The following is a 12,831-nucleotide window of genomic DNA, read 5'->3' on the forward strand; positions in this document are numbered from 1 at the left end:
TGTGTTAAGCTCTACCTTAATCCTTCACTTATGATTGTCCCCTTCGGGGTGACATACGAAAAATTGGAACGATACAGAGAAGATTAGCATGGCCCCTGCACAAGGATGACACGCTTTCCCGGAGTGGTAGACCTACGGGTCTCAATATTTATTGCTCTTTTTTTCTTGAAATCAGGATAATGTAATAATTGACTACTTGAAAGTTTTTTACAGCATTGAGTTCATTCATCGGATCGTGCTCTCCAAGCTCGTAATGACATTAATGTAGCTTGAATGTAGCCACTCTTTGATTGACCTTGTTTATCATCATCTTATTCTTCAAAAGCACCACGATGGATTCAGTTGTTCTCGAAACCAGTCTCGGAGATATTCAGCTTGAATTATACTGGAATCATGCCCCTCGGGTGGGTTTATTCTATTGTTTTTGTGCATTTACTTTGACTGAACTGATCAAGACATCTCATCCTAGACGTGTCAGAACTTTGCTGAGCTTGCAAAACGCGGTTACTACAACGGTATCGTGTTTCATCGAATTATCGCCGTCAGTTCAGCTTTTTTTTCTACGGCAAACGCATCTATATTCACGATTGGTTGTACTTGCAGGATTTCATGATTCAAGGTGGTGATCCAACTGGAACTGGTCGAGGCGGAACGAGCATTTACGGTCAGAAATTGTACGTCCATCGTAATTTTTTTCCTTCAAACGCGAACATATGACATGTGCCCAGCGAGGATGAAATACATCCAGAACTACGCTTTACGGGTGCAGGAATCCTTGCAATGGCGAACTCGGGACCCAATACAAACGGTTAGATAGCCGCTTTTTATATATTCCTGTTTGGAATACAAAGCCCGCTTTTAGGATCTCAATTCTTCATCTCGTTGGCGCCCACGCCCTACCTGGACGGTAAACACACCATTTTCGGTCGGGTGAGCTCAGGCATGCGTGTCGTGCAGAGACTAGGTGCCGTTGCAGTTGATGCTCAGGATCGGTAAGTCGTTGTGCGTCAGGATTTTCAGAGATACTTGACCGCTTGTTAGACCAAGAGAAGATGTGAAGATACATAAAGCTCGGACGATGTGATTGCCCTCGAGCAGCGTGCTGGAAGTCTGTGCTTCTCTTCTACGTAGGTCTCTTATCTTGAACAAGTGTTCTTGCAGAAGTCCAGTCTTACGTGGAATGTTCTATTTTGTTCCAGACTCTCGTGGTTCAGGCCCAGGCTTGATTATACTTGAAGTGGCAGCTCAAATGATCTTATTTTACAAATATATAACATGATTGCTGTCAACTTGAACCGACCAGAGTCCTGACATTGTCACACCATCCATCCAGGAAGTGCCATTATATTGACAATGATGACACCAACATAATAGCATCTGACATCCAACTTCAATGCGCGACAAATTTGAAGTGCGCATGTATGTTGAACTTTACTTTAACACTCACTCAAGGCCATTATCGATGAAGTCACCAATAACTACGCTTGATAAGGAGAGGGTTAGATCTAGACACCGGTCAATATGTATATTATCAAAAATATTCATAAACGTGCATGCGTGACGTGACGCGCATATAGCCCCCGTGACAGAACGCGCCCGGACATCAAAAGTGCGAGAAAGGTCTGGCTGACAGAGTCTGCTGATGCAGTCTTGACAGTAATCTTAAGGATTACTACATCTCCCATTACTGCACCTTGTTGAACAGCGATCATCCGGACTATTTGGCACTTCCCCGATGCTATCTGAGCGCATCCTCCCGACACGTAGAGCGGCAAAGCAGGCTTCTGCTGTATTCGCAAACCAACTCGATTCACCAGGCCACTCTGATGACGAGCCAGAGCCCTCAGACTCATTTGGGGGGCCTCCGTCGCGTAGACAGCCTAATGTGAAATATCGCTATAACGCCAAGGGCAAATTCCGCGCTTCCCCGCTAAAGCAGGCAGACAACTCATCACCATCCCCAAAGCGTCAGCCCAAACCAAAGCCCAAGGCTAAACCAAAGCCTGTGATACCCACACACTCCCAGCCATCTGCGCGTTCGAAGAAACGCAAGGCCCCAGCTTCTGAATCTGGTTCGGATAGGGAAGGCACAGTAAGCACTCTTACAACCCTGTCGCCCTCACCATTTTCGAGCGTTCCTACAAGTCCGTTAATCTCAACCACGGATCTCCCACCAGTTTCTATAACGAGTCATTCTACCCCACCGCCTCAGAAGAGTAGGGTTAGGGGTGGTTCCACGCGCTCTCTTGGCGTGTCCAGTTCTAGCTTCTCACATCCCCGGAACCAAACTTCCCCAAGGAAAAGGAAGGCAGGCAGGGAAAACTTATCTGACCGGGGCCATGGCTTCGGCGACGTCGATACTCTAGTTTGGGTTCTAGTAAACGACTTAGGGGTCATTGCTACCTCGGTCCCGCATGAGGACGATGATGTCGAGCTTCTCGAAAACCGCATGTGGTGGCCTGCCAGGGTGAGCATTCCCTGACATGCTGAAAATGTCTCAATTCAAACATGCAAATGTTTAGGTCGTTCAAAAACAACCGCTCCGCGTGACCCTCTTTGGCGATTTGGCATCATCTCGAGAACCTGCGACAATTCCATCTCCATCCGAATACATCATCCAGCCTATTCATAACATATCTGGTGCAAAGCGTTTCTCCCAAACAACTTTTCAGGTCCCATGTCTCGCCGCATCTGGATCCTCGAATCCTTCCCCTCGCAAGAAAACCAAGACGGACATATGCGAGACATGGGAGGCAGCAGTGAAAGCTATGGAGGATGCAGATGGACTCAAGCGTGATGGCATGCCTGAGATGATTTCCGCGTACACTGGCGAGACATTTTCTTCAGAAGAAGACGACGTAGAAGAACTACGTTCAACCAAAAAAGCCAAGGTTTTGCCTCGTGCTGAGACTCCTACAGAGCACGCTTGGTCTCCCCCGCCTCCGGACCCTATGCTCCAAATACCAGGCGAGCTTGTTCTAGCGCAGGCACTACGGACGAGAAGTAATAAATATTGGCCCGCTCAGCTTATAGCATACATTCCACCAACCAAGCCGAGCGGGAAGGAACGCTATCGGGCCAAGTTTCTGGACGAACAAGAGTACAACCTCACCCGGGATAAATTCTGGACCTCTGAGGAAGAAGGCTTTGTTATGTGTGACTTGGGCGAGTTTGAAAGCGCCGTCCAAGACACTGAGGCTCCGGACTCGGAAGATGAACTGGAAGATAGGAAGCAGAGCCCTAGTCCAAAGTTGACCGACCCGCCTCCTAGCGCAGATGCTTTTGCTGAGTTGTCGATGCATGCGCAGCTGGCATACGTGAAGCCCGTACTGATCGCCATACTACAAGGGAAATACACCCCGGCATTCAAGAGCCATGAGGCTTTTATGCGGGGAGGTGCGGCTAGATCCAGTTTAATGAAGCGGGCGGCAGTAAGAGGAGGTCTGGACCCAAATGAGGTAAAGCAGTCGCAAAAACTGATTGCACGGTGGGCACTTGGAGAAGAGTACGCCCGCGGGGCCAAACCTGAAGCAGCGGTGGGGCTACACCCGAAGCAAGATAGCACACTCTGTCCAACTACTTTGGAAACCAATGGCGATGGGGTGGCAGACGCTGGTGTCGGAAGCGAGATAGCTGTAAATTCCAACAGCGCGGCCTACGACATTTATCAGCCTCTACCTCCCAGTGATATTCGCAATCAGGTCTACGACACTGAGGTAATGGCAGTTGCCAGGTCTGATACTGTAAAAGCAGATGAGACATCTGCAACCTCCGACGCCGTGGTCCACAGTGATATTTCTCAGCTAATACCTCCCGGTGACAATAGCAATCAGGTTGACGACCCCAATGCAATGTCACTTGACGAGTCACCTGACAATATACCCGCAATTTCCGATAGCGTGAGTCACGACGTACTCTCTCAGCCCATACCTCCCAGCGGCACTGGCAATAAGCTTGATGACGATGCCATAACAGCCGACAAGCCTAGCGAGGTCGGCTCTTTATATTATACATTTGCTTTTTTTGTATTGATGTTTTCGCATAGGCTAATGATCCCTCAGAGCCGAAGACGATTGATCTGCCTTCTTCGCCAAAGGAGGCCATTACAGAGCAGGTGAGACCTATCGCAGTCCCCTATGTTTCCTCAATCAGATATTCACCCTTGATTGCAGCCAGATCCTAGCAATCACTCTGACTTGCCGCATGCTGGGGAGGTAGGCTAGCTCTATCGCACCCGCCGCCCAGGGTTATTCATCAATTCTACAGCTTGACCATGTGCCTGCACAGGACCAACAGCTGCCAGTTGGCTCACAGGAACATGAATCATTATCGACCCTCGATAAACTTGATGTGTGTCTTATGCTCTGTGATAACCATTTGTCACTAATCGAAATTTCGTTCACTCACTGGTAATAAGATTGATAACACTGCCTATAATAGTCGATAAGCCTAACCAGGTCGACTCTTTATATTTTACCTTTGCACATTTCTTGTGTTGACGTTTTTGCACAGGCTGACGATTCCTCAGAGCCTCATCTGCCTCCTACGCCAAAGGAGGTCATTGCAGATCGGGTAAGTTTTATCGCAGTCTCTCAAGCTCCCTAAACCAGATGCTCACCTTTGATTGCAGCCGGATTCTAGCGATCACTCTAGCTTGTCGCACGCTGGGGAGGTAGGCTAAGCTATTTCGCACCCGCCACCCGCGGTCATTCATCATTTCTACAGATTGATCCTGTGCCTGCACAGGATCAACAGCTGCCAGTTGGCTCCCAGGAGTATGAATCATTATCGACCCTCGATAAACTTGATGTGCGTCTTATGTCCTGTAATAACCATTTTTCACTGATTAAACATGGTTCACCCGCAGTACTGCGTGAACATTTTGCTCCCCGAGGCAATCCAGCAGCTACTCCTGTGGCGGTCGGGTGAACGCACTACAGCTGCTCTTCTCTCTCACTCAGAGGAAGAAAGGCTGCATGAGCGCGGTTCAGCAAAGGCGCAAGAAACAGACTGGGTATTTGACTTGCTCCGCCTGAGGGAGGCACAAGCGCGATTGTGGGGCGTAGATCTGAAGGGAAAAGACAAAACGAAGAATAAAGTAGGCGAAGCAAGGGGTGGGACACGTTCGCGCCCTCGCAAGACTACTGTGCCACGATGAGGAACTTCAAGAAACATCTTGCTTAAGCTCGTTCGGAACGTATAGATGTAGTTTCGACATAGTATTCCGTGTTGATCTGGGAGCTGTACATTTTCTCGATTCTAGGACATATTGATTTTGCTGCTTTCCTTAGGTGCGCGTGTATATCAGTCCGGTAGATTATACTTCAGACTTTCTGGAAAGGTACAGTGACCGATGCTGATATTGTGTAGCTACAATATACCATTTTCTATTCGCCACTGCAAAGCGCCAGTCGGAACCAAAGCTTCGAAGCCAAGCAGCTGCTGGTTTCCTGTGATCAGAATCTGAAAGTGAACTTCGAAAAACATTATAATCGATGAAAAAAATAAGTCTACCAGCAGGCCGCTTTATCATTCAGCATGAAAGTAGTCCATATTACTGCCCGCGAGTTCCAATATTTAGCCAGATTGATCGTTGAAAAGAATCTTAACAAATTCGGGACAAGCTGGGTTCCGCACGGTGCGGTGGCTGGCCGCTGAGGTCAAATTGTACACATACACTTCCAGATATTGTACCTACATACGCTCCTCTGCGTCCTTGTAAAGTGGAGCATTGACTGTTTTACCACTAGGCCCTGGTCTATGCCACCTACGACATCATCTAATTCTTGGCTTACCGCACGCCGTTTCGGAATAGTTATTGACGCTGGCTCGTCGGGTTCAAGGCTTCAGATATACAGCTGGGAAGATCCCAACGTCGTGCTTAGCGAGCAAGGAGATAATGTACGGGATAAATTGCCCAAGGTAGAGAAGGGCGTCCAGGAAGGAGATGATTGGATAATGAAGGCTGAACCAGGTATGTACACGTCTATTATTCTACTCATAGCATTTAACTAGTTTTGTCACGTAGGCCTTTCTACATTCGCAGACAACCCAGAGGGCGTATACGAATACCTTGCGCCTCTACTTAAACATGCGCGCTCTCAAATACCTCCTTCCCTCGAATCCGAAACTCCACTTTTCCTCCTCGCTACCGCTGGTATGCGCCTTTTGACACCGGTGCAACAGGCGCGCGTGCTCAGTGCGACATGTAGGTATCTCAAAAGCGCCTCGAGCTTCCGGATAGACGACGAATCGAAAGACGGTCCGTGTGGGTCCAGTGTACGAATTATCACTGGCGAGGAAGAAGGCTTGTACGGATGGATAGCAGTGAACTATCTCATGGATGGGTTTTATGGAAAGGATAACAAGACGACCTATGGTTTTCTGGACATGGGAGGCGCTTCGACCCAGATAGCCTTTGAGCCATCTGACACGCTATCGGGAGACAAGGAGAACCTGGTCGATGTCCGGTTACGACTACTTGGCGGAGACGAAGTCAACCACTCGGTATTTGTCACTACATGGTTAGGCTATGGCACCAACCAGGCACGGGAGCGTTATGTTGCGAAAACCGTTGAGCATTTCAAAGAGACTTGGCTCGAGACGTCAGAATCGCCATCCATACCTGACCCGTGCCTCCCAAAAGATCTGATACTTTCCGAAACATTTCCTCAGATTGATGGGTCACATTCAACACATCGACTTGCTGGGACGGGCTCTTTCACCCAGTGTCTGGATCGTACTGCTTCTCTCCTCAACAAAAATGCGCCATGCAGTACTGCTCCATGCCTTTTCGATGGAGTGCATGTTCCTGCGATCAACTTTGCTTCGTCCCATTTCATTGGTGTTTCCGAATACTGGTATTCATCTGAACATGTCTTCGGGCTCGGTGGCCCGTATGATTATGTGCAGTACGAGCGCGCTGCGACGCAGTTCTGCAGTAGGGATTGGAGTGGTATAGTCGAACAACACGAGCTGTCGAGAGCGCAGGGTATACGAGGCGGCGATGGGGAAGTTATGGAAAACGGAGAGGTCATGGAGGTTGGGAAGTGGGAGAAGAATGTGGAGCTTCCGAGGTTGCAGATGCAGTGCTTCAAGGCTGCTTGGATCGCCAATGTGCTACATGAAGGAATTGGAATTCCTCGGATAGTAGACCCGGAAGGAAACTCTACCACGGTCGGAGAACAAGTGGCACAACAAGCTGAAGCGAAGGGTTTGGGAAGACCTATGTTTCAATCTATCGACTCTGTCGGAGACATCGCCATTAGCTGGACACTGGGTAAAATGGTATTAGAAGCAAGCAAGGAAGTCAAACCGTCTTCAAGCAGCAGTAGGCCACTGGCTGATCCTATAGACGATATTCCTGCTAGTACACCCAACCCACCTATCAAACCCATTCGACCGTTCTGGGATCTCGACCAGTTGTTGGAAGAGCATGTTTCCCCACATCTGCCGGCATCTTTGACACGCGAGTCTCTGGGATTTTCACCCATTACTATACTCTTCTACGGCATTGTCCTGATTGCGGTGAGCTGCATAGTTTTCCGCCTACGACATCCATTACGCGTTATTCGGAGGCGCTTCTTACGAGGCTCGTTTAAACGTGACTTGCATGGAGCCTACGCGATGGAGGAAGGAATAGGGATAACACGTCCTCCGTCGCCTTCAAATTCCTCGTTTCTACCCCCTTCCCTGTTACGACCTCTGCGCCGCCTCGTCTCCTCATCGACCTCATCATCACGTCGTCCGCGTTTGCCTCCCATCTCTACCTCACTTCAACCTCCGTTGATTCGACACTCTCAAGCCTCAACACCATCGCCGCCTCCGTATCACAATGCTTCAGACGGCTTTAGCACGTCAACCTCTACATCGCATTCTCACTCTCGTGCTTCGTCACCCACGACTACGACCGCTCCAGACGACACGATAATGACGAGCAGCAGGTCTTCGATTCCTTACATCAACCCACGTTCGCGAAATTCATCGCATATGAACTTGACATTGTTTCCAAGGCAGACACTTTCTCGTGCAAATAGCGTATTACAGCTACCCGATGAATGAACTGACATTGATTGGATTACTGAGTACTATTACTGCAGTCGTGGATATCTTATTACTTGGGATGTGGGTGGTATAATTTATACGTCGTGATGTACTTATAGCTAGTCTGTCTAGCTAGTCGTGAATGAACTTTGTTCTTCCAATGCTGTGACTCGTGAGCATTACTGCGCGGGTACGGTCTATTGCTTGGCCATTTTTAACCCCTCAGCCAATGAGGCTCCGGCGTGTGCTAATCGATATCAAACATACACAAACAAAGGCGGGCGGTGTCACAGTTATGTCGCTCATCATGCACTGAGTCCGTCCTTCCAATAAATACCATCGCTTTTTGAGCACTGCTGCACCACTATTTACATCGAACAATGAGGTTTTCCGATGGACCTCCTTTGACCCGACCAAGCTATCTAGCTGCTTCTGAATCGATAACGTTCCAGTATGAATATAATCTGACCAATCGATAACAGGTGCTTCCAAACGCATGGCCATCGTATATTAAATAATACTCGTTGCAGATATGCAGCAGACGTGCGTATATGTTTGGTTTTACCCACCACATCCCTCATTCCATTCAAAACCTCTTAACACGCACACTCAGCTATCCATCCCACTCTCTCGATGAATGAAAACAATCCCTCTCGAAAGACCCCCTGGAGATGGTTGAAGCCATGTCATTCAGACCCTCATTTGGCACAGGAGAGAAGCAGGAGGGCAGCCAGTCGAGATGTATGGACTTTCGTCTTTAGAACTATCGTTTGTTTCTGATGATTACAGCCGTCCTCTCTCCCTGCTTCAAGGCATGGGTCTACTGAACGATCTTCGGGCTTCGTTTCCAAGTTCGTCAGCAAAGCGACCAAGCGCTTCGGTCGAGGCGCTAGACAGTCTCCCAACCCTGAACCCACAGCTGCAAGTTCCAGCTCACAGGACATCCAACATGTTCAATCAAACAAGGTACGTGCAAGCTCAGCACTGAGCGTGCCTTGTGTGTGCTATGATCGCTACTCATCACCTCGACGGGATCTCACCGTCCCTATACCCGAACCAAATCCTCAGCAGTCTTCCAATTCTGGTGTTGCAGAAGTAAGTTTTACAAATGTAGTTCACAATATTCTGATCTGTCTTTTTCGATGATATGCGATCAGGCCGAGCATCTTGACCCGAAATTTGTGAACGAAAGAATTGCTGAAGCTACGAAAGGTGTTGCAGGCATCGGCCAGGTCCCAACAATAGTCCAGGGTGCTTCTTCTGCGATCAACGAGCTACCATCTGTTTCTACTACAATCGATACCACAATCGACAACTTCTCCGCGTTTCTTCGACCCTTGAAGGCGTTCAACACCATCGCCAACTCTATTGCAAATGTACAGCCAACCTATCTCTCTTCTGCACGCAACTGACAATCATACGCAGGTCCATCCCTACGCGAAGGTCGCATTGAGTATCTTCACTTGCGCGTCCAAGGTAGGCTTCTTCCTCGATCATTGGTGTTGCAGGTCTACAAAGTTTCGGTTACAGATGATTCTCGATCAGGCAGAACGTGATGTCGCCGTTTCTACTCTACTCTCAAAAATATCTGAAGTCTATACATTCATCACGGAAGAGGAGGAATTGGCCAAGATTGAATCTATGGTAGCGATATATGAGAAGATAGCGCACCAGACTTTAGAGTGCGCTGATTTTATTAGCCATTACTCTCAGACGAAGAGCGCTTGTGAGTAAATCCCACTGCTTCGTTGCCTAGGACTCAATGATGCCTGTTTGCATAGGGAAAAGGCTCGGCAAGCACATTCGTGACGAAACGGATGCAACAATTCAGAGCTACAACAACGTTCTCGATGGTCTCATGCAGCAATTCCGAGACAGGGCGGCTCGCGACACCGTTGTAATCGTCCGCCATATGGGTAAGAGATGTTTTCAAGTCTCTTTGAGCCTCATCTGACATTCCATGATCGTTGGCATAGCTGAGAGTCTGGACCTCGTAGGGATGGAGTCCGTGGCGGGCGCCGGATTGAATCCGTCCAAATGTTGTTTGCCAAACACTCGGCAAGACCTTCTGAGTGATATTCAGAATTGGATCAACAGCACTGAGGAGGGCGCTCCACGCGTGTTTTGGTTGTCTGGCACAGCAGGCAAGGGTAAATCGGCCGTTGCCCATACAATAGCGAGGTGGTATATCGAAAACGGTGGTCTTGGCTCTTGCTTCTGCTTCCATCGTACTCAGCAAGCGGATAGACGTAAGGACAAAATGTTCACGACCGTCGCAAGGGAATTGGGGGACTGCAACCCTATCGTGCGACGAGCCTTGGCGCAGGCAGTTCGTGATGACGACGGACTCAAGCGCACACCAGACATTGCAAAACAATGGCAGGAACTCATCATCGGACCGATAAGCATAGCCTCAAAAGCGATAGCTGCACCAGTCCTGATTGTCATTGATGCATTGGACGAGAGCGGGGAAGCTAATTCTCGAGAACAGATTCTTTGTCTGCTCGCTAGCAAACTGAACACTTCCACCTCACAACTATCTGAACTCCCAGCCAACTTCCGCATTCTCCTCACTTCCCGCCCACTCGAAGACATTCATAACACTCTGCATGCCGTCCCACATGTTCGCCATTTTTCCTTGGATAACGTCCCATCTGAATCCACAAAGCTAGACATTCAGCTTTACATCTCCCACAAGCTGGAAGACCTGCGCTTGCGTCGCGTCCTCAACGATGCGCACTTCAAGGATCTCGCTCTGAAATCTGACGGCCTGTTTGAATGGGCTCGTCTCGCCTGTGAGTACATCAAGGGTACGAACAAAGTGAGCGTGGGTCCGGTGGGCCGTTGCAATGCTGTGCTTGGTGGAACGTCTGAAAAGGGAACACGTCTGTTGGATATCATGTATGCACGCATCTTGGAAGAAATCATGCCCGACGACGAGCGTGGGGAAGCTATCCCGGTGTTTTGCTCAGTGATGGGGCAAATCCTTGCCTCGTTGGAACCACTCTCCATGCCTGCATTGATCGCCATGCGATTGCATTTTCCCGAAGGGACTTGCGATTATGAAATGGACCGGGTCCTTGGGCCACTGGGGTCCCTTTTGACCGGCACCTCAGATTCCGATACTCCCATAAGTCCCCTCCACGCATCCTTCTATGACTTTCTCGCAGACAAATCACGGAGTCATGTCTTCTTCGTTGATGCATCAGCGGTACAAGGAGATCTTGCCTTTGCCTCGCTTCGGGTTATGGACTCAAAGCGCGGGCTTCGCTTCAACATCTGCTCCTTGGAGAATTCGTACTTGCCCAACTCTTCCGTCCCCGATTTGGAGAAACGAGTCAAAGAATCCATTTCGGCTGAGCTATCATACTCATGTCGATTTTGGGGGACTCATGTCGGTTCTGCATCCTTCGAATCATCGCTCGCTAAGGAAGTTGAAGCGTTCTTCGATGGAGAGCGCCTCCTTTGGTGGTTGGAAGCACTGGCTCTGATGAAAAGCCTCAGTGTCTCGGTAGTGACCCTCTCATCCATTGAAAAATGGTTTTCGGTGCGTAGCTCAGGCTCATTCCTCTTTAAACGAATTCTTACGAGTAGTGGGGTGGTCGCAGGGTCATGCCGAGTTCGCACATGTCAGTCACGCTACCAGGGATACCCTGCGTTTCGTCCGAACTTTCGCAACCACCATTTTACGCAGCACTCCGCATTTATACTTGTCCGCTCTGCCGTTCGCTCCGAAACAGTCGAGAATGTTTTGCAAATTCGCCTCGAAGTTTCCTCGCACCCCTCGCATTGCTTCTGGCCATGTCGAGAATTGGCCTCAGATGGAAAAGATACTCTACGCAAATCACGAGGTCGATTCGGTTGCACTATCGCCAGACGGAAAACGCATCGCGTGTGGTTTAGGTGATGGGACGATCCAGGTGTGGGATATCGATACTGGCGAGGCATTGTGTGCCCCTCTTCGAGGCCACACCAGCTGGGTTATGTCTGTCGCATTCTCACCGGATGGACATCGCATCGTTTCAGGTTCATTTGACAAAACAGTCCGGGTGTGGGACGCGAAGATTGGCGAGGCATTAGGATCTCCTCTATACCACGATGGCGATGTTTGGTCTGTTGCAGTATCACCGGATGGTAAACGCATCGTGTCTGGTTCGGCCGACAAGACAATTCGGGTATGGGGCATGGAGACTGGCGAGGCATTTCGTGCCCCACTTCAAGGCCACACGGATATGGTTTGTTCTGTCACAATCTCACCGGTTGGGAAACATATCGTGTCTGGCTCAAGAGACAAGACGATTCGAATATGGGATATGGAGACCAGCGAGGCATTGGGCACCCCTCTTCAGGGCCACATCAAGGCTGTTTACTCTGTCGCAATCTCCCCTGATGGCAGACGCATCATGTCTGGGTCAGGTGACGAGACGATTTGGGTGTGGGATTTGGAGACTGGCGAGGCATTAGGTGCCCCCCTCAGAGGCCACACTGACTCTGTTATGTCGGTTGCAATCTTGCCAGATGGTAATCATATCGTGACTAGTTCGGCTGACAAGACAATCCGAGTGTGGAATGCAAAGAATGGCGAGGCAGTAGGATCCCCACTCCAAGGCCACACTGAGGATGTTTGGTCTGTCGCAATCTCCCTGGATGGAAGTCGCATAGTCTCTGGTTCATATGACGGGACAATTCGGGTGTGGGATGCCGACACCATTATGAGCAAGGCATCGGTTGCCGCCCTCGAATGCCATACTGACCATGTTAACTCGGTTGCAATCTCGCCGGATGGAT

At 49.4% G+C, this 12,831-nt stretch overlaps 4 protein-coding genes across 4 annotated transcripts; all 4 read left to right on the forward strand.

The window, feature by feature from the left end:
* Positions 1-332: 332 nt before the first annotated feature.
* Positions 333-1,084, forward strand: EDB93DRAFT_1083971 (cyclophilin-like domain-containing protein; the record flags this gene model as incomplete). Its single annotated transcript, XM_041445799.1, has 6 exons — positions 333-404; positions 470-541; positions 604-674; positions 729-808; positions 863-992; positions 1,042-1,084. 6 exons carry the CDS (start codon positions 333-335, stop codon positions 1,082-1,084), a joined length of 468 nt encoding a protein of 155 aa, XP_041308462.1.
* Positions 1,085-2,639: 1,555 nt separating this feature from the next.
* On the forward strand, positions 2,640-5,158 carry EDB93DRAFT_1083972 (uncharacterized protein; the record flags this gene model as incomplete). Its single annotated transcript, XM_041445800.1, has 4 exons — positions 2,640-3,779; positions 3,867-4,025; positions 4,756-4,809; positions 4,868-5,158. Coding segments are annotated over 4 exons (1,644 nt in total), but the record flags the coding sequence as incomplete, so codon positions are not given.
* Positions 5,159-5,623: 465 nt separating this feature from the next.
* On the forward strand, positions 5,624-8,202 carry EDB93DRAFT_1225395 (nucleoside phosphatase family-domain-containing protein). Its single transcript, XM_041451208.1, has 2 exons — positions 5,624-5,974; positions 6,029-8,202. Exons 1-2 carry the CDS (start codon positions 5,761-5,763, stop codon positions 8,059-8,061), a joined length of 2,247 nt encoding a protein of 748 aa, XP_041308464.1. The 5' UTR covers positions 5,624-5,760; the 3' UTR covers positions 8,062-8,202.
* A 474-nt stretch (positions 8,203-8,676) lies between these two features.
* EDB93DRAFT_1103411 (uncharacterized protein) lies at positions 8,677-9,773 on the forward strand (the record flags this gene model as incomplete). Its single annotated transcript, XM_041447305.1, has 7 exons — positions 8,677-8,811; positions 8,833-9,009; positions 9,115-9,138; positions 9,201-9,419; positions 9,469-9,519; positions 9,574-9,687; positions 9,744-9,773. The coding sequence occupies 7 exons, from the start codon at positions 8,677-8,679 to the stop codon at positions 9,771-9,773; spliced, it is 750 nt and encodes a 249-aa protein (XP_041308465.1).
* Between the last annotated feature and the right edge of the window lie 3,058 nt (positions 9,774-12,831).

The sequence above is a fragment of the Suillus bovinus genome (assembly GCF_016758785.1).
Source record: "Suillus bovinus strain UH-Sbo-P2 chromosome Unknown EDB93scaffold_22, whole genome shotgun sequence".
Classification (NCBI taxonomy): Eukaryota; Fungi; Basidiomycota; class Agaricomycetes; order Boletales; family Suillaceae; genus Suillus; species Suillus bovinus.